Raw genomic sequence first — 27871 nt, forward strand, 5'->3', positions numbered from 1 at the left:
CCTGCCTCTATCAAACCCTGGGCATATTGTAGCACATTGTAACTGTGAAGTGTTAGCTTTAATCTGTACAACAGGACCTGCTTCCACCCTTTTTCTGCACTCTGTCTTTTTATGTGAATATTTAGGATTGACTGCTTAAATGTATTTGCAGTAGTAGAGTAGGTGTACCTTCAGTCGAGCTATGCCATGTCTATAAATTAGTTTGTTTTTTTTATTTAACATATTGGGTAAGCTTAATTATTTTATTATTTTGTCATTCCATGCATTCACTTTATATCCTTAAAAGATACTGTGTATCCTATTCTGATTCACCTGAAAGGAACAGACACAAGACAGAATTGTACCTTAAGACCCGGATCCATTCTACTGCAGTGGGTCCAATAGATCCACCCAGTGGTACTGTAATATCATGGCGGGAATGCAAATGCAGTTTAGAGATAGTATTTAAACTGTCTTACCAGTGGCAAATATTTTTTTAATCTGAATTGCCAGAACTATGCTTCACCACTCAATTTTATTTCAATAATGGGCTGATGTGATGAGTTGTATACGTCACAGAATCTCAGACCCTCTTTTCCACCTCAACTGCTCACCGTACTTAAACTGTAATAAATAATGCTCGGCAAGAGATTTATGAAAGCATTTTTTCAGAACAGTGAACTTCAGACATATCATCCCACACAAGTAGTTAAGTCCTGCCTTTAGCCCCAATCTTATATATAAACGTCTGCACGTGGAAGTGTGTGTGTCTGTCTGTCCGGCCTGGAAGTGAGAGGTGGAATCGGGGTAAGGGCTGTGCCTCTGAGGAAAAAGAAAACTCGCTTAGCCGCTAATAACACAAGCGAGACCAGCACGTCAGCAAAACGAAACCCCAGAAGAAAGACAAAGTCTCTTAGCCACTAATATCAGCAAAACAGTATCCTTTTTTCTTTTCCTCCTGCCGCTAATGCACTAGTGATGTGAGTACATCGACATTTCAATTTTTTTTCTGACGATTTCAATAGTTTCTAGGACCCTGGGATTTTTACAGCACGGACTTACACAGCTAGTATATAATAATAAGAAGAAATTAAGAGGTACTGTATTTATTGGTCACTTACATTTAATGTAATTGATATCCAAGTAACGCCTCCTTTAGAATTCTTGTTTGTAATGAAGCTAAAACGGGAGCCATTTCATTGGTTGCACCAGTTAACTCACCACTTCCTAATGTGTATTTCAGCTGAAGCTGAGCAAGTTCTCGACACAGAAAGTTATCGGCTCCAGCTTCCACATGGAACCCCCAACTTTGAGAGCATTGAAAAAGCTAGAAGAGCACAGAGCACCTTTTTCATTGAGAAATGATGTCGGTTGATGTTCAGTTCAAAAATACCACCACAGGAAACCATTCGGATTCTGTTTATGACCTAGCCATAAGGTCAGAATGTATGTTTTGTGTTTGATAAATCTTAATCATCGGCATGTAAAATAAGAAGAATAACAGTATTGAAAGAATACAAATCTTGTTGAAACTTAATGATGGCCATAAGATGCATGAAATGTTAAACTAATGGAATCATTATTGGTAATACATAAATGGCGCCTTTCGTACTGAACACTATTGCAGAAGGTTTTATATAACAATAAAGAATAATTTTTACATAAATAGGCTGGGTAGTGTGGAGTTTGTTCAGATGCCTGGTTACTGTTTGCCTTTTCATTGCTAGTTCTTCTCAGGACAGTTTGGCTTGAGGACTTCGCCTTCTACAGTAAATTTCACTGTAAGAAAAGTTTATATTTGGTAATAATTCAGACTTCTATTAAACTGGCCTTCCTTCATGAATAATAATTAAACTGGGGTTGTCCTAGGAACACATTCTGAGCCAAACAACATTTTGGGAGGATGCCAGTCTCCCCATTTATATTTAGCTATGTAGAGGAATAATGCCATGTTGGGTGCTTTACCAACTGTGCCACTCTTGCAGGCAGTTTCAGTTTATGTTGTCAGCCCTGCTCCAAGTGCTATTTACATTAAGTCAAAAGCAAATACTGAGGCAATGTTTAGCGAACTCGGTAGCATGAGCAACAATCAAGAGAGTGTGAATCCTGATGCTACATTTATCATTTTGGTACTCTAACTGCCGCAGTCTCAAAGCCTCATCAGCACACCATTACTGGAGACTACTGCATGCTAGATCATCAGATGAGCTGTCATGCCGTGCACTGATCATACTTGGTGAAATCAGACCAGGATACAAGTAGAAGCCAAACCAAAATGCACACAAACCCTCCATCACAAGCAGGACTGTGCATTACAGGTCCTGGGAGTCAGAGCATCAGATTTCAGGCTGCTTTGAATGTTTGGATTGAATTTCAAAGACTTGGCCACAGACATCAGTGAGTCTGCCAAGTCAGCAATGCAAAATATTAAACATTGTATCGATATTTGGGTTCCAGCTAAAAGGACAATGACATATTTTGATAAAAAACAATGGTTTAACAATATCAAAACTGAGCCCTTAGATCAGGAGACATTAGGCTTTGCAAAGCCAGGTATAGACCAGAGAGGGCCGTGGGCTGTTTGAAAAGAGACTATAAAAACTGTCTTGAATCACAATGCTGCGGTGGGTTGGCACCCTGCCCGGGATTGGTTCCTGCCTTTTGCCCTGTGTTGGCTGGGATTGGCTCCAGCAGACCTCCGTGACCCTGTGTTCGGATTCAGCGGGTTGGAAAATGGATGGATGGATGGATGAATCACAATGTATAGGCATCACTGGAATGGCCTGTGGTCCGCTACTAATTACAAAGGACACGACAGCTGAGAACTCATGACCCAATTAGTTAAAAGACCTCTGTGTGTGATTTGAAGCTCGCTAAACGTATTTTCCACTGCAGGAACTTTGTTTTCAGGAACCCATGAGTTCCTGTATGATGTGGGCCCTGCAGTGCATGGCATGGCACACCGGGGAGGCGTCTGTGAAGAGTAATTCGGTGCGAAATGTGGCTCTCCATCTTCACCGATAACTCTCCAAAGTCCAAACTACTAACAGATTTATAAGGTGGTGTCCGTGCGTGTGGTTAACCAATCAACATAATTCATTGGGCAAGCCCCACCCATGATAGTTCCTGGTTGAATGAAAAGTACACACCCTAAAAAAAGTACCAGGAACTACCAATCAGGAACCACAAATGGCCCGACTTCCTTCAGTGGGAATGTTACAAAAATTCCTGAGTTTCTAAAAAGCCCCTGGTTCTGGGAAAGAGCCTTTAGTATACTTTCATACAAATACGCCCAGTAAGCTTAAGGAAAGTTTTCTGTAGCTGCCTGAACAGGAGCTGCATGGAGCTTCCTGAAAGTCAAAAACATACAAGTCTCCAGGTCTGGGTGGTGTCCCCTTCTAAAGGCACATGGGGTACACCTGGCCTCTGTCTTCACTTTTATACTTAACCTGTCACCATCCATGTGAATGACTGCAGCCCGACTGCTCTCACCTCAGTGGCAGGCATGGAGAAATTGATGATTGGTTGCATTATTCCAGATACCTTAATAACCACCTGAACTTTGCTTATACAGATAACAGGACCCTGCTGTCACCCTTGAGCCATAGATAAGAGGACCACCAGTGCAAGGGTGTGATTTTGGACTTACCTTGCTCATCACTCCTTTCATCTCTCTGGTTTTGTTTCTTCCTTTTACTCCTATAAACATAATCTGTTTTTTCCTTTTCAGTCACACCTCATGAAACCAACACAGCTGAAATGTTGCGTCTCAAACCTTCTTGGCTGTTTTATTTTACAGTAGCAGGTAGCCTTGCTTTATTTTTTCCTGATTTGTGTTTTAGTGTATTTAAGTTTCCTAGCTTGGTATAGCCAAATGTTTGCAGAGGACCACTGTGATCTGTGAGGTTTATTCCATGCACACTATTTTATTTAAAATGGGTAACTGAGGCCATAAATAAGTACAGCTGAAACCACACAAACCATCTGACAGGGAGAAAGCATTACTACAGGGAGATGGGAAGAGACAAGCAGAGACCACTCAGGCAGGCTATTAAAAATGCTGATGTGCTCCCTGTTTGGTGATGGCCATTACATGATCAGGGGTTACTCTCTGCAACTTAGAAGAATGACACCCGTGGTTGGCAAATGCATATTCTTATTTTAAAAACAAAAAACATGATAAGTATAAAATCTCTGGCAACTGCACTGAACTGAACAAGAGAGCTCACCTACGGCCAGATGGAAGATGTCACTCCTGCCCGTTCCAGGGAATCATGCCTTCCATACTGTATTGAATTGGCCAGAGCCAACTGCAGGAACCCCACAACTGCACACTTTTGCCGGTAGCACTCCTTCGAAAATTGCATTATTCTGAGTGTTGCTGATATTAAAAGAAGCTAAGTGTATCCTTTCTTAAGTTTGTTGTTTCTTTCCTCATCTTAGAATCACTGCTGTACCACTTGGCAAGGGTATAGTTTTATAATATGTAGACTGTAACCACAAGGGGGCACCAGAGAGCCCCAAACAACAGACACAGTAACACAGCACACATTTGTAGGATAAAATAAAGGATTTTTATTCTCCTCATAAGCACCTTTCCAAATCACTTCTTTGAGCAGCTGCACAAGCACAATGAAAATACGCAATTAAAGAATAAATTCTCAGCCTCTGTTAAGTGTTGCCTGCTGCCTCCCGCCTTTGACTCCACAATGTGAGGCAGTGGATTCCTTTTATGTCAGGCCCGGAAATGCTTCTGGTGACACTCCATGTCTTCCAGGAAGCACTTCACTTCTGGGACATATAGAAAGTAGGAAGGTCCTCCCCCACGAGTGCCCTCTAACAACACCCAGGGACCCCGATGGGGCGGCACTTCAATTGCGCTTCTAATCACGAAACTAGTTGACATGGAAGCCTGTACCCACTGCGGACCTCCAAGACCACAGTTGAGTAACCCTGCCCAAAAACATTCTGCCAAGAGAAGGAAAACCACAGATATGGCGAAAAAATTTGAAAACATTAGAAGACAAATTGTAGGTAAATAAAAGGTGATGTGAAAACCAGGCAGGAAAGCCTAATAAACGTCTAAACCCAAAATGTGAATCGAAATTGAGGTCGAGAAACTGTCTTAATACCAAATGTGGATGTACTGAGGAGCCAATTTATGTGTTGTTGCTTCAATAAACATGACCACTGGTTCCTGTTATTAGAAACCTGAATATGTGTCCTTCCTCGAAATGGTGATGCCTGAAATGAAAACAAGATGGTGCCTTGGTACAACAAAAATAAACAGTCATTGTCAAACCTGCTTAGTCCTGATCAGGGTTGTGGGGGATGCTGGAGCCTATCCCAGCTAGCATTGGGCACAAGGCAGGAATAAACCCTGTACAGAGCATCACCCAACCTGCATGGCTTTGGACTGCGGGAGGAACCCGGAGCAAACCGCCGCAGACAAGGCAGAACACGCAACTCACAGACTCAATGCAGGAAGAACTTGAACCCTGGTCTCCTTACTACGAGGCAGCAGTGCTACCATTATGCCACCAGACGTAAATGGTAAGTAATAAATGTGTGTGTGTGTATATATATATATATATATATATATATATATATATATATATATACAGTACTGTGCAAAAGTTTTAGGCAGGTGTGAAAAAATGCTGTAAACAAAGAATGCTTTCAGAAATGGAAGTGTTAATCATTTCATCAATCAACAAAATGCAGTGAATGAACAAAAGAGAAATCTAAATCAAATCAATATTTGGTGTGACCACCCTTTGCCTTCAAAACAGCATCAATTCTTCTAGGTACACTTGCACACAGTTTTTGAAGGAACTCGGCTGGTAGGTGTTTCCTTAAGAGGCATTAGCTCTCCGGAAATGTGTTCTTTTCAATTGCGGCGTTTTAATTAACCTGAATTTAAATAATTATAAATAAAAAAGGTATTATCCCCCCCAGCATGCAATATGATGGTTACAAGATTACACGAGAAGTATAAAGGAGAATTTAGCTCTTTACTGACGGGTTCATGCAGTATTACAGACGGGAAGCGTATGACAGACTCTATCAAGCAATGTGGGGGTCTTGACCAACGCAGTCTGCCATCTTTCGTCGCCACGCTGAAAGGATTTTCACCGGACGGAAGACATAATCTTCCACCCGGCAGCTTCAAAGTGTTGGCCGTAGGTCCATCCTTATATTCTGGTTGCTCCATGTGCAGGCTCCTTCTCCGGATCCAAACAAGGACAGGAAAGGACTCAAACCCCACCTTCAAAAATACAGGAATAGCACAATGCCTACATACAGTTCTCATTCTCCCAACAAGGAAAGAGGATAGTGTGCTGACAGAAGACAGAAATATACTAGTCTGTCTTTAGGCTGACTATTCAGTTCTCCAGTTGTCTTTGGCTCTCTAGTCCTGTGCTTGGCTTGGCAACTCTAAATGCTGATACTTGGTCTGCCTGTATGAATGAGTCCATAACAGTGGGCACAGAGAACAGTGACATTAAACTTAATAACAAAACATATTATAACAGTAGGTTGTTCCAAACATCTTGGAGAACTAACCACAGATCTTCTGTGGATGTAGGCTTCCTCACATCCTTCTGTCTCTTCATGTAATCCCAGACACACTCGATGATGTTGAGATCAGGGCTCTGGGGGGGCCATACCATCACTTCCAGGACTTCTTGTTCTTCTTTACGCTGAAGATAGTTCTTAATGACTGGCTGTATGTTTGGGGTTGTTGTCCTGCTGCAGAATAAATTTGGGGCCAATCATACACCTCCCTGCTGGTACTGCATGATGGATAAGTATCTGCCTGTATTTCTCAGCATTGAGAACACCATTAATCCTGACTAAATCTCCAACTCCATGTGCAGAAATGCAGCCCCAAATGTTCAAGGAACCTCCACCATGCTTCACTGTTGCCTGCAGACACTCATTATTGTACCGCTCTCCAGCCCTTCGACGAACAAACTGCCTGCTGCTACAGCCAAATATTTCAAATTTTGACTCATCAGTCCAGACAACCTGCTGCCATTTTTCTGCACCCCAGTTCCTATGTTTTCGTACATACTTGAGTCGCTTGGCCTTGTTTCCACATCGGAGGTATGGCTTTTTGGCTGCAACTCTTCCATGAAGACCACTTCTGGCCAGACTTCTCCAGACAGTAGATGGGTGTACCTGGGTCCCACTGGTTTCTGCCAGTTCTGAGCTGATGGCACTGCTGGACATCTTCTGATTTCGAAGGGTAATAAGCTTGATGTGTCTTTCATCTGCTGCACTAAGTTTCCTTGGCCGACCACTGCGTCTACGATCCTCAACGTTGCCCGTTTCTTTGTGCTTCTTCAAAAGAGCTTGAACAGCACATCTTGAACCCCCAGTCTGCTTTGAAATCTTTGTCTGGGAGAGACCTTGCTGATGCAGTATAACTACCTTGTGTCTTGTTGCTGTGCTCAGTCTTGCATGACATGAAACTGTCTTCCACAACCTCACCTTGGTAGCAGAGTTTGGCTGTTCCTCTCCCAGTTTTAAGCCTCCTACACAGCTGTTTCTGTTTCAGTTAATGACTGTGTTTCAACCTACGTGTGACATTGATGATCATTAGCACCTGTTTGGTATAATTGGTTGATCAAACACCTGACTAGAATCCTACAAAATCCCTGACTTTGTGCAAGTGTACCTATAAGAATTGGTGCTGGTTTGAAGGCAAAAGGTAGTAACACCAAATATTGATTTGATTTAGATTTTTCTTTTGTTCGCTCACTTTGCATTTTGTAAATTGATAACAATAAACAATCATTATTTATATTTCTGAAAGCATTCTTTGTTTACAGCATTCTTTCACACCTGCCTAAAACTTTTGCACAGTACTGTATATATATATATTCAGTATATATATACTGACGTGTGACTTGGTGTGTTGCACTCCAAAAATGAGTCTGAGTCTCAGTACTTTAGCAAAACAAGCTTTATTCAAGTGGAAACAGGAACAGCAAGGTTGTTTATTGTAGAGTGGTCTACCAGGTCAGTGGCCAAGTTATAATGTTCCTTGCATCACCCATCAGGCGACTGGCACTTTGTACGTGGCAGTGGTCAGCTTGTGGCTGTTTCTGTGGCGCTGCGACTCTGTAGTTGCCTTGGCGATGGACAAGCAGCTCTTGACAGATGCAGCAGTTGTGCTTCTGCGTGTTGTCAAAAGAGTTCAGAAGTCTCACTATATATATACAAATATATATAAATATATATATATATATATAATTCCTATATATATATATATAATATACAAAAATGCTGTGTACGCTCATTTTCACGGCAGACTCACACCGTGTGTACATACTTCGCTATTGCAACGGTGCAGGAGAAGTTATATCACCCAGGGATGAATTACCAAAAGAATAAGTTGGCATTTCATCATATATAATAGGAGAGCCTATAACAACAGCAACTCCGCTCAGCCACAACTGCTTTTTCCAACTAGTGTGGCAAAAGGCAAGCAGTCCTTTTAAGGACAGTGAGTCAACTCAAAGAGCCATGTAAAGAGCAGAGAATCTATCCGTTGTGACACTTGGCGCCGACACTGCACTATAAAGGCACCTTCCGAGAATGAATTTGATTGTGTAAATAGAAAGCATTTCCACTCCAATGTGCTGTTCTATAGTCCACAGAAAGTGAGTCGCATTGTGCCAGCATGTAGCGTGCTGCATAATGTGGTACACAATCGTGGCTTGCCCATACCTGAAGACATGCGGTATGATGAACCTAACCCTGACCCACCAAATAACCAGCTAAATCGAACAGCGTTACAACTTCATTTGAAGGTAATTAGCAGAATGTAAAATCAGATGTATTTTGTAACTAGATCATTTAATTTGTGGGTCAGTATCACAAAGTACAGTCCTTAGTTCATTGGCCAAATCTCTTACAGCATCCACTATTGTATTTTGTGACACTAGAATGGCACCCATCAGCACACAGCCAGATGGTTGCCCAGCAGTTTCCGAGGCAGAGAGGTATTCACAGCCAGTGGCTGCAGATGTGCTAGGCAAAGCAGCACCATCACTGCCTGTAGTTGCGTCCTTGGCACAGGGGTCAGCTTTTGTGATATCATCTGAAACAGAATAAACAGATGATGGGCTGAGACTTGCTTTTCACGTCGACTTTGATATCTGACCACTTCTTTTCTATTTCAGGCACTGCATGACTTTCAAAGCTTGAACTTTCAAGTGTCTCTGCCATGCTGTATTACTCCATCAGTTTCCTTTTCTTGCTTAAACCACTGCTTAATCCAACAAATAGTACATGTTTCCTTGCCTCCACTTCGAATTCGCTGAAATTCTTTTTTTTCAGTGTGCTTTTGCCATTGTCTTTTAACAAAACACTGAACTAAAGGGACTATTTACTAAACTAAAGGGACTATTTGTATTAATTTGCATCGTCAAATATGCAAAATTAAGGGAGGAGACGGGATGGGGCTGTAGGCGCATGAGCATGCACATGCGTTAAAATTCACGTAGATTGGGATTTATAAAGGGGAAGTGCATGGAACTTGGCATACGCACAGTTTTATGCATCTGGATTTTTTGTGCATACGCACATTTCCAGTTGTGTTTGTATGCCATGTTTTAGTGTGAATTGTATGTACGACGTTATACATGAGGCCACAGGAGGTGTCAAAGACAAAAACTCATAATCAGAGACAAAAGGGAAGGCCAGCATATCAAGAGGTCAAACAGAACATAACAGGCTCAAAACGTTGAACAAAACTGAAGCCGAAAGAAGACATTTGATCTGCTGCTCAGAATAAATCTTTTAAAGACTACCCTCTCAACACCACGCACATTTATTTTCATTAAAGAATCCAGTCACCTTTATATACTTCCTTGAAGTGATGGGATAACACGCAACCTCCTGACATTACATGTTAGTAATATGGTTGGTGACATGAAAAACTAAACACAATGACTGCACACGCAACAAACAAAAATTGCCACTTCAAAATAAATTAGAATAAATATATAAATAAATAAATATGAAAACTTAATAAAAAACAAATACAAAAATGAAACCAGCACTGTTCAAACCCCCGTCCATACTATATTTGCCTGCAGTGGGCCTGCGTGCACTGGCGGATACGGAAGGATAAAGTGCCCTCCACACCAGACATTTATTTGCAGCTTGTGCTTCACATGAAGATCAGCAATGGTGAATACAAAAAACCTAAAACACAGATTGGTGTATTTGAACTGACAGTGAGGAATTGTTATTGACAGTAACTCACTAGTATAAGGCGAGCAAAGCAGCTAAGAATACCGACTGAGAGTCACGTCAGTTCAGATCCAGTGACATTTTACAGTGCCACAAGGAGCACTATCTGTCATTGTCCAGTCAGGACAGAGCCACGTAATAAAGAAGAGCCAATCAGCGCATAATTAATCTGCATTTTTACCCGTCCACATTGCATTACGCTCTGGAGATGAAAGACAAAAATGGAATCTAATGACTGTGTTATTAAACAAAAAACATAGGTGTGTGGACGTAGCCGAACTACAAGCCCTTTTTCACAAATCTAGCACATCAGTATTTCTCCAGCCACTCCATGGAGTTCCATGGTGCCTGCTGGCTTTCATTCCAACCACCTTAATAATCAGGCACCAGGTCATGGCACTGGAGAGAGGAAATGTGTTGGTCAGCGTGTGACGGTACAATTCCTACTATGGCTACAGTTTATCATAGCTGACTCTAGCAGTTCTGGCACGTTATGTGACATTCTGTGGGAGCTGAACCTCCATCCTCCTGGTTTCCAGTCCACAGTCTTAGCCGCAAAGCCTCATTGCCCACCAGTTTTCTCCAGTATGTGCTGTATAATGTGCTGTACAATGACATGAAGGATTACTACAGCTGGACTGTTTTGTGTGTGCAGATTAACTAAAGGCTCTGAAAATGGACATTCTGTGTTTTACACAACAGCCCATCTGTGATCATTGATGACGTCTCCATCAATAGCCTTCACCTCAAGGGGATAAAACAAAAGATTAAAAAAGAAAGCACTACTTGTTCTTATAGGTGTCATCTGGAAGCTCAATTAGCCAAGTCCATCTTCAGTACTCTGGAGGTCCGTTAGAGTGCTGGCTACATTGATCGACTGTACCAGAGCAGGCCTCACTGTCTGCCCATAGACGCCCCAGACGAGAGCTGAACAAGGAGAGCGGGGCAGCAGGCTGAGTCTTGAGGTGAGCAGCAATTTCCACTTCTCTGCTCTGTTACTGATCTCATTGTTCTGCATTGCCGACTTTACTCAAGGCGGAAGAGGACTACAGACCCCCTGCATGTTGTCCAAGGGCTCTTTGAGATGCCATAAAATATATTATGCTGTGCTATTGGAGACAATCTGAGAGAATTGCCAATCCTTGGTAATGTGCTGTCTGAAATGGTCTCAGATTACACTGATCACAGCTGGAGCTTTGCTACTACACACTGAAAGATGGCCACAACATTTTCCTGTAGGTTTCCTGGAATTTCTTTGATCACAGCCTGGTGTGCCTGTAGACCCTGTGTGATCAGAAGACCGCCCCAGTGCCAACAGCCACAGACATTTTGGGTTTATACAGGGGAGATTGGCTGATTGCAGGCCTGGTTTTTAATGGTGCAGCCGACTGCCACAAACTAGGAGTCCCAAAACACGTTAGCCCCATAAATGCCCACTTGAGGGTGAAATCACATCAAAAACCCTGGCTAGATACAAAAAGGGCTACATAGAATCTGTATAAAATAAAAAGGATTATTTTCACAGATTGTTTGGAGGCACAAAGAAAAAGTCTATGGAGGAGAAAGGCAGGGCAAAGTCAACAAAACAGATTCCAATAGCAATGTCAAAACACAGAGAAGAAGTTCAAAAAAATCCAGAATTTTACAAAAGACCCCAACTCACCAGCTCTGGAGCACATTCACAGTGACCCGCCAGGGACTGTGGGAGACCCTCCACAGTTATAGGCTGAGGGAGGTTCCTAGAGGTGATTGGCAGGTAGTTCCACCTTTCCAGAAAACACATGGAATGTAACACAGGCTTAGATACAAATAAATAAAACGTAAAAAAGAAATAGAAACCCACACAAATAAATCAGAAATGTACGATAAAGACACCAAACAAGCATTTGAACCTTCCTCCCCTGGCTGAGATATGAGGCTGACTCTATGCACCCCTATGGGGGCAATGACATTTTTATAGGCCACACCCCACCTCGCCCTTCATCTCTTGTCTCATGACCAGACTCCGACTCCCTGCCCATAGCAATGTCACCCCCTCCTACTCCAGGTCAGGGCCACCCGGGAGCACCAGGCGCAAGACAGAAAGCAGCAGTGGACAGACCAGACCATCACAGGCCCACTCACACCACACAGGAACTGACACATTAAGAATCGCCAATCAACCAAGCTGGCAGGTGTTTGTGGATGTGGGAGGAAATCTGGAGCACCCAAAAGAGCAAAGCCAACACTGGCACAGAGGGAACATGCAAACCTCACACAGACAATTAGTTGGCACAGAATCTAAACCCAGGACGCTGGGACCATGAGATGGCAGTACTGTGTCACCCACCATCCTCATTCTCATTTTCTTTCCACTATCACTGATGAGAGTCACCATAGGAACACCCAGAGCTGGGCCAATTGAACCTCCCATCCCCAGCAATTTCCTCCAGATGATCATAGAACATTCAACACATATGACCCCCCCTGCATGTCCTGCTGCTGCCCCTTATTCTCCTCCAAGTGGGCCCTGTCTTCTGCATCTCCTGTGCAAGGCCCAGCAGGCATCCTAATGACAAAACTGCTTTGCCAAGTCCTCGGCCTGTCATGAAGGGCGTGACCAGCAGCCCCCATTTCAGGTGTTTGTACTCACACACTCATTCATTCAGCCTCTGCCCGAAGGTTGCAACTGTAGGTGAGGATGGAGATGTAGATTGAGGAGTGGCCACCCATTTCATCACCACCGTCCGGTACGGTGGCCGTAAAACTGCTGCCGTTGCACTGCATTAGTCAACTTCACAATCATCTCCACCTTCACTTATGAGCAAAACTAAGAAGTCCTCAGCTTGGGGCAGCTGCCAACCCAAGGCACTCTCTTCTAGGACAGGACCATGAAATTAGATTTGGAAGTGCTAATTCTTGTGCCAGTTGTGTGCCACTCAGCTGTGACGTATTTCATTGTGCACCAGAGGTGTCGGGTTCAGGGTGAGCAGACCTCAAAACTAAATAATAGCTGGAACAGAGCTCCAGTAGATCCAAGCTTTGGAAGCAGGTCTCACCCCAGGCAGCCTGGCCCTATAATGAAACTTTGTCTCCGAGGATTACTGTGGGTGAAGTTGAATTCGGGACAGTCCCACTCAAATCGGGACGTCTGGCAATGCTGCTTATCACCAAAACACCAAAGGCCCACATTGCAGCCACGCGCTGTTATCCGTTGTGCCAATGAGCCGCAGAATTGTGCGCCTTACCGGCTGTAACAGAGGAGTTGGGGGCTCGTGTATATCATGCTGATCCGAGGCCTTCGCCATTTGTTGGCAGAGTGTTTGTCAATTTTGCAGGTCACTCAGTAGTAGAGTTGGCAAGAAACCCATCACTAAAGTTAGCAGAGCTGGTGACATGGTTGGCACTTGTCATTGATGCTTCACTGAAATGTCCAGTGTCGACTGTAAATGACAGCGAAATTGTTCTGCACGTAGGGGACATAATGATGTAATGAAGTTTGGAGGAACTTATCGTGGCTTTTTACTTCATTTTCTTTTTCCTTGAACGCTATCATTACGTTTATGTTTGATTAAGTTGTTGAAGTGTAAAGTGAACATTTTTGCTTACGCTGTGCACTCGCTACTTACTTGATGTACAAGTTACTTTACTTGTCATTTTCGATTCTTTGCTGTTTCGCCCGAAAGTGAGCAGATAACAGCAGGCCAACGCTGATCTGTGAAACGGACAAATCTCTCTATTATAAAAAAAAATCCTGGGAGAGAAAGACGGGAGACGAGACGTGAACTTCACGTGAAGATCACAGAAGACACTTAAAAGACCTGTGAGATGAAAGAGATTGGCCACGGAGCATCTCACAGGGACCTTAAACATGAGACTTTGTGCCAAGAGATTGACTCAGGACCAACTCGCAGGGACGTAGAACATGAGATTCTTGCAAGACATGTCCTACTTACAGCCAATATCAAATAAGACCACGGGCAGCAAAACACTCAGTCGTGTAAAAGCTTTGAGCACACACAGATCCAGGCCTCTCGGTGCATAGAAAGCGTTTAAGGACAATACGTTATAGATGAAACGTCGATGACTAAGCGAAGAAGAAAGAGCAGCACGGAAAAAAGAGACTCCAAAAGAAAAAGAATAAAGAATGCTAAAAAGAAAAAGAATAATCTCGGTGCAAATTCAGAAAATAAGGAAAGTAACAATCAGCCCAGAACAAGTGGAATTGAAAAAAAAGCACGTCTAATTAGGCTCAGAATTAAAAGACAAAGTAGAACTTCATAAAGACGTTCAAAAACATTGGCGCTGTACACATGCAGAGCAGGTTAGAGATTATGAAAGCAGATAAAAACAAGAGTGTCAGAACAAAGAAAGTAAACATTGCATTAGCGCAAACAAAGAGAAATTATTACTCGGAGAAATAACGAAAAGGCGAATAGATATCGAATATATGGACACAGGTGATATGTCAGAAGTATGTAAATATTGTAAGGCTTTGAAGTTTAAGTCAGAGAATTTCAAAAATGGGGTTTACCTCACATGCATTTATTGGTTACTTTGCAAAATAAATTATTAACTGCTGATGATGATGATGATGATGCAGATCGGTTTGTCTGCTGAAATTCCAAACAGAGAAACCTATCCTGAATTGTGGTACAAAGTCATTAAACTCATGTCTCACCGACCTCATTTAAAAGATTCAGCATTTTGGGACTCGAAAAATTCCAAATATTGTTTTTTAATGAAGTTCTGAAATAAAAGTGAAACTAATGAAATAGCAACAATTCAAAGGAAAATAAAAAAACCTTAAAAGTGCGTATCCGGAAAACCAAACACGGGGTTGTTGAGCGAAGTCAGCAGGGGGTGAAGCCCCCTAATCTTTAAAAAAAAAATGGCTGCCCCCTTGGTAAGCGGAGCGAGGTACGCAAATTTGATTACTTGCTGTTTCATTTATTCTGTTTTCTCTGTGAAATGTGTGTATGTAAAATATTAAAAATGTATGTTTAGATTTTCATTTTGTTTATAGTTTTCATGACGGTGCGCATGACGGTGTAAGGTTAATAAATGGATTTGAAGTTTGAGACGTAAAGAAAATCAAAGCACCCATCAGAGACTCTCTTGAATTTAGAAAACCAAGGGCTGCTACACCGACTTTACTTCTCTTTACCCAAGTGACCAGAACATGGGGAATCAAACTGGACATGAAGACCACAAAGTCGATTGATGACCTTAAGTCTACGTAGACTTTGGCTTATGTTGATGGAATACGGAGTTCATTGTGAATCACCCACAACTAGCTCAGAGATCCACTAACAATTCACCACTTGCATTCAGCTCAAGTGGTCCATTCCTCCCAGTTTTGGTGCTCCAGACATTGTGACCTCCTTTACACCTTCCAGGTACCCTTTGCAGTGTTGAATCCAAGGTCTCCAAAAAGGCCTGATACTCAGTTGATATACACCGAGCTTCTCTCTGCAATTTGAAGCCATGTTGAGGTGGCCTCCTCAAATGTCTGTCACCAAGGGTCACTTTACAAGAGGGACAACACTGAAGGGCATTCGGCGCCTGCAAGGTGGACCAGAGTGTCCTGTCCGAATGATCGCTTCTGAAATGATTAGAGCTGTAGTCGAATCACTCAGACTGAACACAGAAAAGGGGCTTCAATCAAGACGAGGGGTTTCTGAGTGGTGAAAAAAGATGAGTTGGTCTTCAGTCCCTGGGTGTCACAAATCTGTCCTCCCAAAAGAAAAGGACATGGGAAACCACAGAGGCAGGGACCGAGGCAGGAACCAGATGGGCCGTAAGTGCAGGAGACACATGTGAGGGGGAGCTGAGGGGCTGAAAATGTGTGTGACGAGGAGTAAATGTGATTATTCTCTGATTTTTTACTCTTCTAAATGTGCTTTAATGTAACACAATGGGATGTTTTATCAGGAGCGTCTGCTGAGCTTGGCGGGCCACTTTACAGTCCCATATCCTAAAATGGAGCAGACTGCGCATTTTTGTTTTACTTTTTGAAAATACGTTTTTTGTTCTGGGGTTCGCATCCTGGGTCCTCACTGTGTGGAGTTTGCATGTTCTCTCAGTGTGTAAGTGAAATCCCACCCACAGTCCAAAGACATGCAGATTAGGTGGGTTACCATATTAAGCTGACCCCAGTGTGTATGCATGTGTGTGGCGTGTGATGGACTGGCGTCCCGTCCCGGGATTGTTCCTGTCATGAGCCCGATGATTGCTGGGATAGGCTGCAGCCCCGGGTATCCGTCAATAAGGGCGCGCACATAAAGGCGACCTTCAAAAGGGCGACCTCAATTGGGCGCCGAATAACTGCGCGCATAAATAAAAGCGATCTTCAAAAGGGTGACGTCAATTGAGCGCAGCGAATAACTGCGCGCATAAATAAAGGAGTGCTTCAAATGGGTGACGTCAATTGGGCGCAGCGAATAAAGGCAAACGCAACAAAATGATTACAGAAAATTTATTAGATAAAGGCAATGTGAAAGCAAGAATATTAAAACATCCAATTAATTAATGCATGAACTTCTAACGAACTATTTCTAAAGCTCTCTATATTTCGTTGTTTTCAAAATTACAGAAAATTAGATTAAGGCAATGACTGAATGTATAAAAAGGTGAAAGCAAGTTACACTTGAAGCTGTAGATTATGTGCAATGCCACGTAGATATTCGAGATGCGGTCTATTAGCATAATCAAGGACAATTAATTTAATTTATTCGGCGCTCAATTGAGGTCGCCCTTTTGAAGATCGCTTTTATTTATGTGCGCTTTTATTCTCCGCGCCCAATTGAGGTCGCCCTTTTGAAAGTCGCCTTTTTGTGCGCGCCCTTATTGAATAGAACCGCAGCCCCCTTATGCCACCCTGCTCAGGATAAGTTGTTGTTAAGAAGATGGATGAATGCAAGTTGGTTTTTTGTTCTCCGTTTCTCCCATTTATTTTTAAACGCACGCGCAGTTCGTGGCGGCTTTTCCTTTATGTGGGCGCACGCCGGGCTGCAGTGACTGACCCGTTCAGCGGCCATCGGGGGGAGTCGACCTGCGCAAAACGGTCGGGGGGGGGGGGGGGGGGGGCAAAGAAAATCGGAGACCACTGAAGGGGGGATTAAAAACTAGAAAAGAAATGAAAAAGAACTCTGTTAGACGGCGCCTGCCACTCATCTGCCAACAAAAGATAAAATTCTGAGAAACGATTCTTCACAGAGCCATTCGTTAAAACGGCGGTGTTAGGATTTTTGTCATCGGTAGTAAAATATGATAACAAATAAACTAAAAGAGGAGGTCAGAAGTTTTACGCAACTACATTTAGAGCAACGTTAACGCGAATCCGCGGCGGAGCAAACGTCCTTTAAATGAAGTGAAGTCGACACAGAAATACATCAGATACAAATAAATGAAAAAAATATCAATTACTTTAAACACGTTCATGTACAGTATCTGTTTTAATCTGCTGAATGTCATTCAGTACACAATGCGTTGAGCATACGCAGTAACCCACCGCATCGTCCGCTCGTGAAGCGGATCTGCACAGTAGAAGAACGTAGAGACCCCACGAGGACCACCCGCCCAGAGCAGAGAGGTGGTGTGGCAGACCATCACAGAGAGTACGCAATGTCCCTCACTCTCCTCCAGGGCCAGTTTAGCATCGCCAGTCCACCCAGTCAGCATGTCGTCTGACTTTTGGAGAAAACGCAACGCGCAGGCAGGGAGCGCCTTGGCCGGCGGCGTCGCTAGGGGTCATTTGAGGCAGGAGTGAAAACAAATACAGTAATATGGTTCTTTTTACCCGTGTCAGCCCCCGATCATTGCGCGAAAGGTGAAGGGCGGCAATCCCTCTCCCTCCTACTTCCCATTTGTAATTTTTATCCGAGTTACAAGACACATCCATAGCTGGGGCTAACCCCCCATCTCTGCAAATCTTAACATGCGAGCAAGAAATTGAACCCCAGTGCACGGAGCTGAGAGGCGGCCCCGCTACGCTCCTGAGCCGGCTTTGACCAAAGCTGCCCTGCTGCGTGGGAGTCATCAGCGGGACAGTAAAAGACAAGACTGGCAGCCAAACGACGGACGTTCAGGAAACACAAACTACACCGACAGGGTAACAAAACGAGGCGACGATCTGGTGATTAAACGCGAACGTTCGGGAGTTAAAGAGAACATCGAGGGCTGTAACTGTCGGCGGACGCCAAAAAGCAGACTCGTAAGGTCTGGACACTGTACTGTACTTTTGATTTAGGATTGACCAACCCCCCTCCCCCCCACCACCCTAACCTTAAGGTCCGTGAGGTGGTCCCTGATGTTAACATCGCCCCCCAGGTCCTTGAGATTAATATCGATTTATTGCTCCCTAATTTGGCGTCCGCTTTTTGAACAGGACCCGTTTTCCCAAACTGAATGCACGCGCGCTGTGTTTGTATGTCTGTGTGTCCGAGTGTGAGCGCGTGACCTGCGACCGAGAGGCGTCCCGTCCGGGGTTACTCGCTTCTTGTGCTGCCCCCGATTAGCGCCTTTGAATGCGAAAGTTCTACGCGTTTTGTGCGCCCACTTCGACTTTTTCTTGAAATGCCGAGGAAATCTGCCCTCTGCCCGGTGGCCAGCACCCCCTCAGTGCACCAAACACTGCATATCCGTAGATGGGACGCCAATCCGTCTTATTCCCCCGAACTGGACTTGCAGTGAAGGCGACGAGAGCAGCGGGATCTTAAATGTCTGGGGGCCGACGGGGCTCGTCACCGCGATTGCCAATTGTCACCTGAAGACGCAGCCACATGAAGGTTCCCGACCTTTTATGGAGATGAGCAGCAGATTCTGTAAAAGACCCCATGCACATTATAAATGGTTGGTGGTTTCTAATTTTAAAGGACTTGTGCCGCTTGCAGAACCGCGGGTTCCGTTCAGGTCTTCTTGGCCACTTGCTGTGCTGCTCGGTCGCCTGCTGTAGTAAAGATGTCGGTCTCGTTCACATATTAAGACACTTACTCCAAAGCACAAATACAAAAAGTCACGTAAGTCCCACAAAGTGTGCATTACAAAGCCGGCATGCTTAAGACTTCACACCACAAGGCACCCCAGCGGAAACTCAAACTGGGATTCAAACGCCATCAACCCCTAAATGAGCCGGCCAGTCCTGGATATGTTCCTACCATTATCTTCATGCTGCCCGGTTAATGAACTAAAGCGAGTCGGCGGACCTGAACGGTGGTCGGATGGCTTGTTGGCCTTTAAACGTTGGGACATAATGCGGCTAAAGGAACGGCGTGGATGTCAAAGGAGGACGACGTGAAGATCGCGGGGTTAACATCTGGGCACGGACTCGGATGAAGTGACAACGGAGAACAAAGGAGATGGGGGGGGGGGGGTAAAAAAAGAAGCCATTTGGGGGGGTTAGAAAAAAGTCGAGCTCCAAGTGAGTCACAGCCGCGGTGCCCGAGAAACTATAAAAAGAGGGATGGGAAGGGGGAGCGGAGACACAACGCAGAGCGACTCTGCAGGCAGGACGGAACCAAAGTGTTCATTCACTTGGTCGCTCGCACTCGCCCACCACACCGATCCTGCTAAGCCGGCGCCAGCCTGCTATGGACTGATCGAGCCACTCGGCTCACAGGCACGAAGCGTCCTCATCGAGCACAGGCGTCCGGCCGTCGGACAAAGCAACAGGCGCCGCTGACTCTCCGTCGAAATGCTGCGCTTCGTGGCGCTGGTCATCGTGTGCCTGGGCAGCATGTGCGTGTGCCCGGGGGTCCTGGGCACCGGCAAGAGCGTCAGAGCCGGCGAGTATGGGGTCAAGCTGTGCGGCAGGGAGTTCATCAGGGCGGTCATCTTCACCTGCGGCGGCTCGCGGTGGAAACGGCTGGACGTGGAGGCGGCTGCGCCGGTGGGACCGGCAGACTGTGAGTAGAGTTACGGGTTTGATTTTCTTGGGGGTTTGTTTTGATGTCCGATGCCGTTTCTCAATGGAATGACTTGAGGGAGACTCGCCGAAGTGCTGCGCCGAACTCCTCGCTGCCCCCACCCCGGTCCGAGTCGTGTGCCGGACACCCGGTGACAGCTATGCGAATAGGACCACCGGCCGGCGATTCGGTGAAAACGTTAACGAAAAGACAGAAACTTTTGGGCAACTTGTTTTAAACTTTAAGAATGGCGAAGTACGCCAGCAGTTCAATAAAAACGGTGAGATGTTTAACCAGACAGCCCGCTGCCGTTTTAGTGGCCGTCCGGTAAGCACCGCCGTCAACCGGGACACGAGACGGCACCCCCGATGACCTGATAGCCCAAGCCAGAACTTTTAGTAAAAGTAAGAAAAAGCGTCTGACCATCTTTTATAAAACGACATTCACTCCGGCATTTGGGATTCGAAACGCCCGCCTTAGGATTGAAGCCGACCACAGGACCAGGACTGAGGGGAGGGATCACGGCTGACTTCAGAACAGGGGGCTACCTGTGGGGTTTGAAGTCCTCACTATGACCGGCTGCTCTTTTCATCTTTGGTCAAGTCAAAAGATTTCGTTTTTTTAAGCCTTTCAGGTGTGTATCTGAGAGGAGGTTGTTGCGGTTATAATAATAATAATTTATTATTATCATAATTTATTGAGTTTATGTAAAAAGCCAAATAAACCCCTGGGACAGGTAAAGTGCGGTCTGCCAATCTACATACGGTATCTCATCTCATACCGCAGCCTTTATAGTGTATTTTGCATTAATTATATAGCGCCCTTCCTAGCTATCTTTTGCATCATTTGTAGCATCTTTCATAATTATCAATTTATCGATCTATCAGTTAATTACAGATAGATGCAAAAGACTATAAAAAGGTGCTATTATACAGTGCCTTTCTATCTATAGCATATTTTATAGCGTCTTTTGTATCTATTATTCTCTTCTACAGTATCTTTTCTTTCTGTCTACTGCTTCATTTATAACATCTTTCGTATCGATCAAACTATTGCTCTATCAGTCAATCTCATGTAGCGCCTTTTATATCCGTTATATTTTGCCTTTCCTATCAATCTATCTAGCGGTCACCCAAAGGCGCGTAACGGGACGTGAATGACGGCATCGAAGGGGCTCGTCCTGATGGAGGCGATAAGCTTAAGTGACCCCGGGACTCGCGCTTCTTCCGTACGATTTAAGGTCTTTCTTTCTTTCTTTCTTTCTTTCTTTCTTTCTTTCTTTCTTTCTTTCTTTCTTTCTTTCTTTCACAGTTACAACATGTGCGAAATGTCTGCCTGACTTGCTACTCAGATTATATAAAGCAGAGAGAAAAAACAATAACGAGAAATAGAAAAGTGTAATAATGCTAAATAGAAAGACTTTTTCGTTTTAAATAGATAGATAGATAGATACTTTATTGTAGGTGTACCATACAGTGGTACAGTAACATAAGGAATTTATGGTATTATGAGATAACGTACTGTACATACCACCATTGTGCAGGACAAAGGCGCGATATACGATACCACAAAGTGCAGCGGCGCAGTCAGCCAGCCCACGGAGACTTTGAATTTCTCAGTTTGATTCTGTGACTCTGCTGGACTGCAGATCATCCATTTATTTCAATATGTAATCTAATGTATAAAATAAGGATATCTAGACTCGTCAACTAAATGAAGTACAGTACTGAATATACGTACAGACAGTATATACTGTATACGTACTGTATGTCTAAATGTAAACTAGCAATGCCACGTGCCACACATGCTGGATGGAGTCTGATCAGAGGAGCCCAGTGATGCCCACCAGATGCTGAGGGGCTCACCCTGACTGAGAAGCCTGATGGCCTTCCTGAGCCTTTCTGCTTTGTGCCGTGTTCCCGATTTCAGCGGGCTGGGTGGGACGAGGGAGCCCCTGATGATTCTGGTTGCCTTGCCCTTCACCACTTGGTGTAAATGAGCTGCGGATCGGGCCGCTGTCTGTGTGGACTTGCCATGTTCTCCCCATGTTTCTCTGGGTGGTCCACTATTACAATATCACTGATTCGACTTCAGTCTAAGACTCTAAATCGTCGACTCTAAATTGGTTGGGGGTGAACTGGCCTCCATGCCAGGGTGGACCCTGACTCAAGTGGCAGGGGGTAGAAAATGGACGGGTGATTAAGTGACCGCTGATCAAGAGAAATAAATGAAGTAAATGTGGGCAGCAGTGCCTCAGCTGGCCATAAACACTGGGAGGGGGCAACATAAATAATAATCCAAACAGAACAAAAATAATACTAATTGATCTTGAAATTGGCATAGCATAGGAGACATGAACACAGTAAAATAAGTAAAATAAAAATCAAAAGGATCAGGAGTGCAGCCGTCAAACGGGCGACTTGCGTTAAAACTCCACAAACCTCGTCCTCCGTTGCCCACCGGTGTGACTTGACGATTCCACGCTTCACGTTTTCCATAGTTAGCCTCACACTGTTGAGAGCTACTTGATGATGATGATGATGTTACCTTTTTTGTATACAAAGACTAAGATACATAAAGAGGAATGATGGGTAAATGTTTAAAGATAGCCATTACACTCCACTTTCATTGAATTTGGTGATTATATTCAGTTATTCATTTAGTTCAGGTGCTAATTTGAATTTCTATGTTTATGAGACTGCACAGTAAAACTAATAATTCTATTATCACCGTCACTGTAATCCGGCTTGTGACTTCAATAGGAAGTCAGCCTTTACTGTACAGTTTAAAGCAGGGCTCTCCAACTCCGGTCCTGGAGGGCCGCAGTGGCTGCAGGTTTTCATGCTAACCCTTTTCTTAATTAGTGACCAGTTTTTGCTGCTAATTAACTTCTTTTGAATTCATTTTACTTGACTTGTTCTTGACGACTCAGACCCCTTAATTGTTTTTTTTCCCTTAATTAGCAGCCAAACAATAATGAGATACAAAATGAGTCAAAACAACTGGTGTCCATCATACGATATCTGAAAATCAAGAAAGATGAAGTTCTCAGGAATGAGGATCTGCTCAGGTCCACAAAATGGTGCTCTTAGAAAAGAGAAAATCAATAGTTTTGGAAATGGCTGCCATCGCACAATGAAAGCCGCAATAAGCCACAGAATTAAAGAACGGGTTTAATTAACAACAAGATTTGAATTCCAATTAAGCAACTTCTTGGTGTGAACTTGGTTGGAGTTTGAGACCCTGACTTAGTTGGTCTCCTGTTGGTCACTCACTTCACATTTCATTTCTGTTTGGGTGCCGTTTAAGGAAAGAAATGAAGCAAATCAGAGGAACGACCAGAGGAACAAATCTTAAAAAACAAATCCATTAAAATTAATTCAAAAGAAGCAGCAAAAACAGGGCAGTAATTAAGAAAAGGGTCAGAATGAAAACCAGCAGCCACTGCGGCCCTCCAGGACTGGTGTTTAAAGTTTATTATTTTACTCATGTGACAAAGGTTCAATCTTTCTAGAGAAATGATAAATACAAACGATGAAAGAAAGGCCGTCAGCCCGATGGCCGAGTGGCTCCCCTCTCGTGTCCGTGCAGATCCAGCAGTGATGTTTCCACTCGGCGCGTCTTCAAGCAGGTGGCCATCGTGAGCCGACCTTCACACAGCGCTGTAAACGCTCCCAAATGTCTGCAGCTGCTATTTGTGGTTGTCTTGAGGTCGAATTGGTTTAATGAATTCATTTTTATTAGATTTGGAGTCATATTGGAGTTAAATCACGTGCAAAATTCATTTGAAGTTATTATACTAAAATAAAATCAGTGTGCTGTGTGTGGCGCTGGCCTGCCTTCCTGTGGGCTCCACGTATGCTACTGGGGGTTTTCAGATCTCAAAGATGTGCAGATTACGACGCCTTTACAGCATCCTGACACGAGAGAATGTGTGTGTGTGTGTGTGTCAGTGGGCCCTGAGGAGGATGGGGTCGATTCCTGCCTCGCATTCTGTGTCCCCAAACTTGAGAAAGGGAGTTTAGTGTTGAATAAGCGACAGAAGATCAACACTGACGTGTGTGTCACAAACTCTAAATGTCACAGCACACCAAGGGTCTGAGGTGCAACACATGAACACCGTGGACTTGGAGTCAATGTCGCCCAAATGTCACGTTATCAGTGCAGAAAGGTGACACTCGAGTCCAGATTTGACAAATGCTCTATCTGGGTGGTATAATGAGCTGATTAAACCGCAGGGTCTGCGCCACAGAGAATGACGCTCAGCTGCTCTAATCTGACCTTGTCACTTTTTTCAGTTCGCGTTATCAAAACTGCTTGCTGTGCCTGAGCACCCAATAAATCAGACCACCTATGATAAGCCCACCAGCTTCGGTCCTTTATCGGCTCGTTTATTTAAGGGTCCTCTCCAAGCCGACAGCCGCCTTTCTGCCCTTCACAAAATGACTTCGTAAAGAAGCAGGCGCCCCCCCACCCCCCCATCCCTTCTCCCGCTCTACTCGTCACTCCAGGCAAATCCACATCAGCCCGTCACAAAGTGGGTCAAACAGCACAATGGCTCTCAAGTGACAGGGTAAGGTCCAAAGATGACTTTGTGTCCGAGATCAGGAGAGGAAGACACCATACGGTCCCCCTTACTGCCTGTTATTAGGGGTGAGGGGACTCCTTAATGGCAGCCCAACAGGCAAGAGAAGGGGGCACAGGAGTCGAAGAAAGAGAAAGGACAGCAATGCCATTTAGAGGGGGCTGATGAGGTGACAAGGACGCAGGCCAACTAGCGGTCACTCAGGGGATGTGCCCAATTAGTGGGGCATATAATCAGCTTATGGTACTGTACGAGGGGGTCAGTTAATGGAGGTCAAAGAGTGGTCACTTAAAGTGGGTGCAGATGACTTTTAATTGGGGACTAATTGCACTCTAGGAGGGGTCACATAATGGGGGGCTAACGGCACTTCAAATGATTAAAGGCCACAAGTCCCGATTAGAAAAGGTGGTGGCTTCTGAAAGGGGTGTAGCTCCTTAGTTATTATTTTCATATTATTTTAAGATTAAAGCCTTCCGTTTACTTTTCCCTCACACTCTTCATCCATACCTGTAACGTCCCAGCGGCTGCAGCACGCTCTGGAGTTGTGATGGATTCCCATCAAGCTCGTCTGGTTAGCTCACAGCTACGTCTTCTAATGTCTCTTCCAGATGCGCCATAAACTCGGTCAGGTTTTCGGTTCACCTGCGTGACTTGCTAGTTTGTTCCCGAGTCTCCTGATTCTTTGTATAAAGAGGGCCATCCTGGCTTCAGTCATAGACGCACTAGACCACAATTTCCAGCGGGAGTCTCAGATTCCCAATTTCATCGATGACGTGGAAAATTCTGCCGAACTGAAATCGGCCCCTCAGGCCGCCTTCTCTGCTCAAGAGTCCAGACATTTTAGTTCCCTGAATGTAAAATGGAGAAGACCTCCAAGACGACAATATAAATAATATTTATTTCTATAACACATTCTCATTACAAAGTATGGAGCTCAAAGTGCTTTACAGTTTGACAATGAAGTAGTTACATGCAGAAAAGTAAATTAAATTTAGTTAAGAATAACAAACAGTACAGTATAGAAAAGATACATAATGCACAAGGAAGATGTGTAAGTAAGAGAAGCTGCGTCCTTAAATCAAGAATCGCTTTTCTAAGATGACAGTCCGACGATAAGGTCACAAGGCTGGGGTGGATGTTCTTGCAGACAGAAGGCCAGTTGGTGGCCACAGAGGAGCTGAGATGGCAGGAGTCAGCGTTCTGAATGTGGCGGCCCCCCAAGTCAGGGCAGGGTCCAGGACCCCTTAGACACTGTTGGCTGCTTTTCTCCGCACAGCTTCTAGGAATTGGAGTTGTTTTGTAATGTGGTGGCCAACTGTGCTCCTCCTCGACGTTTAATTTGAGTAAGACGTTTTGTTGACTTCATATTGTTGTTGCTTTGAAATACAGTAATTTCTGCAACAAGAACACGGGGGACACGGCTGGAAATGCAAGTGCTGGTCTCACATAAATGTTAGAAGGTTTTTTCTTCACATAGAGAACCACAGAATGCATTTACCAAGTGGTGTGGTGGAAAGCTGGACTTGAGGGACCCCTAAATCTCGACTATGAAGGTGAACAGGCTGGCCTGTGCTGTCACAGTTGTTCTAGTGTTGAGTACTTACTGAGATGTTGTCCTCCATTCTCCATTTTCACATATTCATATCTTGCAGCTGGAGGTCCAACTATAACATTTCACCACACGTTTACAGTTGCCGTTGTTCTTCTGGCATTTCGACAGTGTAATTTATGATGCCTGATGATTAGCGTACGCAAGTAAGAGTCTCAGTCCACGTCTCGATACAATAATAACCTTAGAAACTTGATAATGGTTTCACTTTTTGCATGGTGTAGATCACACAAATCCTCACTGAACCTCTTGAGTAATCGGTGATGAAGGACATTTTTGTGACGAGCACCTGAATAACTAAACGCACAAACAAATGAGTGTCCCCAGGCTGGAGTCAGTGAGGTTCTTCAATCTGGTGGACATCTTGGTGTCCATACCCACTGTTGGTGTACACCAACTCCCTTTGTGATGCCAAGCCAGTAAATGGGCTAGAAAATGAGATAGAAACCTGAGGTCAGGATCGAGCAGGAATGAAAGCCGGAGAGACGAGAAACCACAACATTGAGGCACAAAGACGCTAACCAGAAATCTCAGTCAAAAACGGGCCAAGTCCAAACTTTGGAGAGATCTAAACGCACTAAACACCCTAAAGTATTTCACGCATTCGAAGACTTGGGTGCAAGACGTAGTGCAAAGCCATCTCATTGACATCACACATAACTTTTTTGTCTGCCACGTGGCAGCAATGGCATACCGTTGCTAATAGCAAAATGGCCGGGCTCTTCAGAAACACACAAAATGGAGGTGTCTGCTTCCAAAACAAATCACATGAAATGGCCGTGTGGGAGCATCACAAGCATCAGAATAAAAATGAAAAAACATTTGAAATGAAAATGCCACAAGCACATAATTCTGCACCTTCCCTTCTTGTAAATGTGCATGTTTAGTGTCTGCAAGGCGTTATAAATATGTTCTCTGACTAAGACGTGACATGATTAAAACGCTTTCCTTTTTTTGATTCCCTCCCAGCATCTCTGCCAAGCTCACAGTATGGCGACTCCTCCAAGGATGCAGATGTCCTTCAAGCGGAGTGGCACCAGAAAATGGCCACAGCCCTGGCTCAAGGCCTGGTGAAGGAGCTGTCTAATCCTTATGACGATTACGGCGACTATGAGGGTGTGCCGAATGCCTTCAGCACGTACCTCCATCAGACGGCCAACGGTCTCACAGCTCGCTCCGGAACGACTTGGAGGAAGTCACCTTTAAGGAAACGGGACTCAACGCTGGGCATCGGCACCATCTGCTGTAAGTGGGGCTGCACAAGAGCGGAGATCAGTGCACTGTGTTGAGACGAACACATCTGGCAAAATCTCACAGGGGTCTCAAACACCTGAAAATGTGTACATGGACTGTGCATCATTTTGAAAACACTCTGTACACTCACTAGCAGACCACCGATGGTGCAGTTAGGGATCCCACCCTCCAACGTGAATCATTGTTTTGCCCTTGCTGGCCATTTGTTTCAGGGTTGTGCCATGTTTCTTGGAAGATAATAAAGTTATTTTGTTTTTCATTTTCATTTGTTGTCAGAGTCGTGTTTTGCCT

The 27871-nt window shown here is 44.4% G+C and overlaps 2 protein-coding genes across 2 annotated transcripts in view; both read left to right on the forward strand.

Annotated features, from left to right (window-relative positions):
- plgrkt (plasminogen receptor, C-terminal lysine transmembrane protein) overlaps positions 1-1645 on the forward strand; it is a 66813-nt gene extending 65168 nt beyond the window's left edge. Inside the window, exon 5 of the mRNA XM_028804944.2 lies at positions 1223-1645. Within this exon, the coding sequence (XP_028660777.1) occupies positions 1223-1344 (122 nt within the window). The 3' untranslated portion in view covers positions 1345-1645. The remainder of the gene's footprint in view (positions 1-1222) is intronic.
- An 18041-nt stretch (positions 1646-19686) lies between these two features.
- On the forward strand, positions 19687-27845 carry LOC114655080 (relaxin-3-like). The gene is made up of 2 exons (XM_028805976.2): positions 19687-20132; positions 27296-27845. Exons 1-2 carry the CDS (start codon positions 19922-19924, stop codon positions 27613-27615), a joined length of 531 nt encoding a protein of 176 aa, XP_028661809.1. The 5' UTR covers positions 19687-19921; the 3' UTR covers positions 27616-27845.
- The last annotated feature ends 26 nt before the right edge of the window (positions 27846-27871 follow it).

The sequence above is a fragment of the Erpetoichthys calabaricus genome, chromosome 7, assembly GCF_900747795.2.
Source record: "Erpetoichthys calabaricus chromosome 7, fErpCal1.3, whole genome shotgun sequence".
In the NCBI taxonomy this organism is placed as follows: domain Eukaryota; kingdom Metazoa; phylum Chordata; class Cladistia; order Polypteriformes; family Polypteridae; genus Erpetoichthys; species Erpetoichthys calabaricus.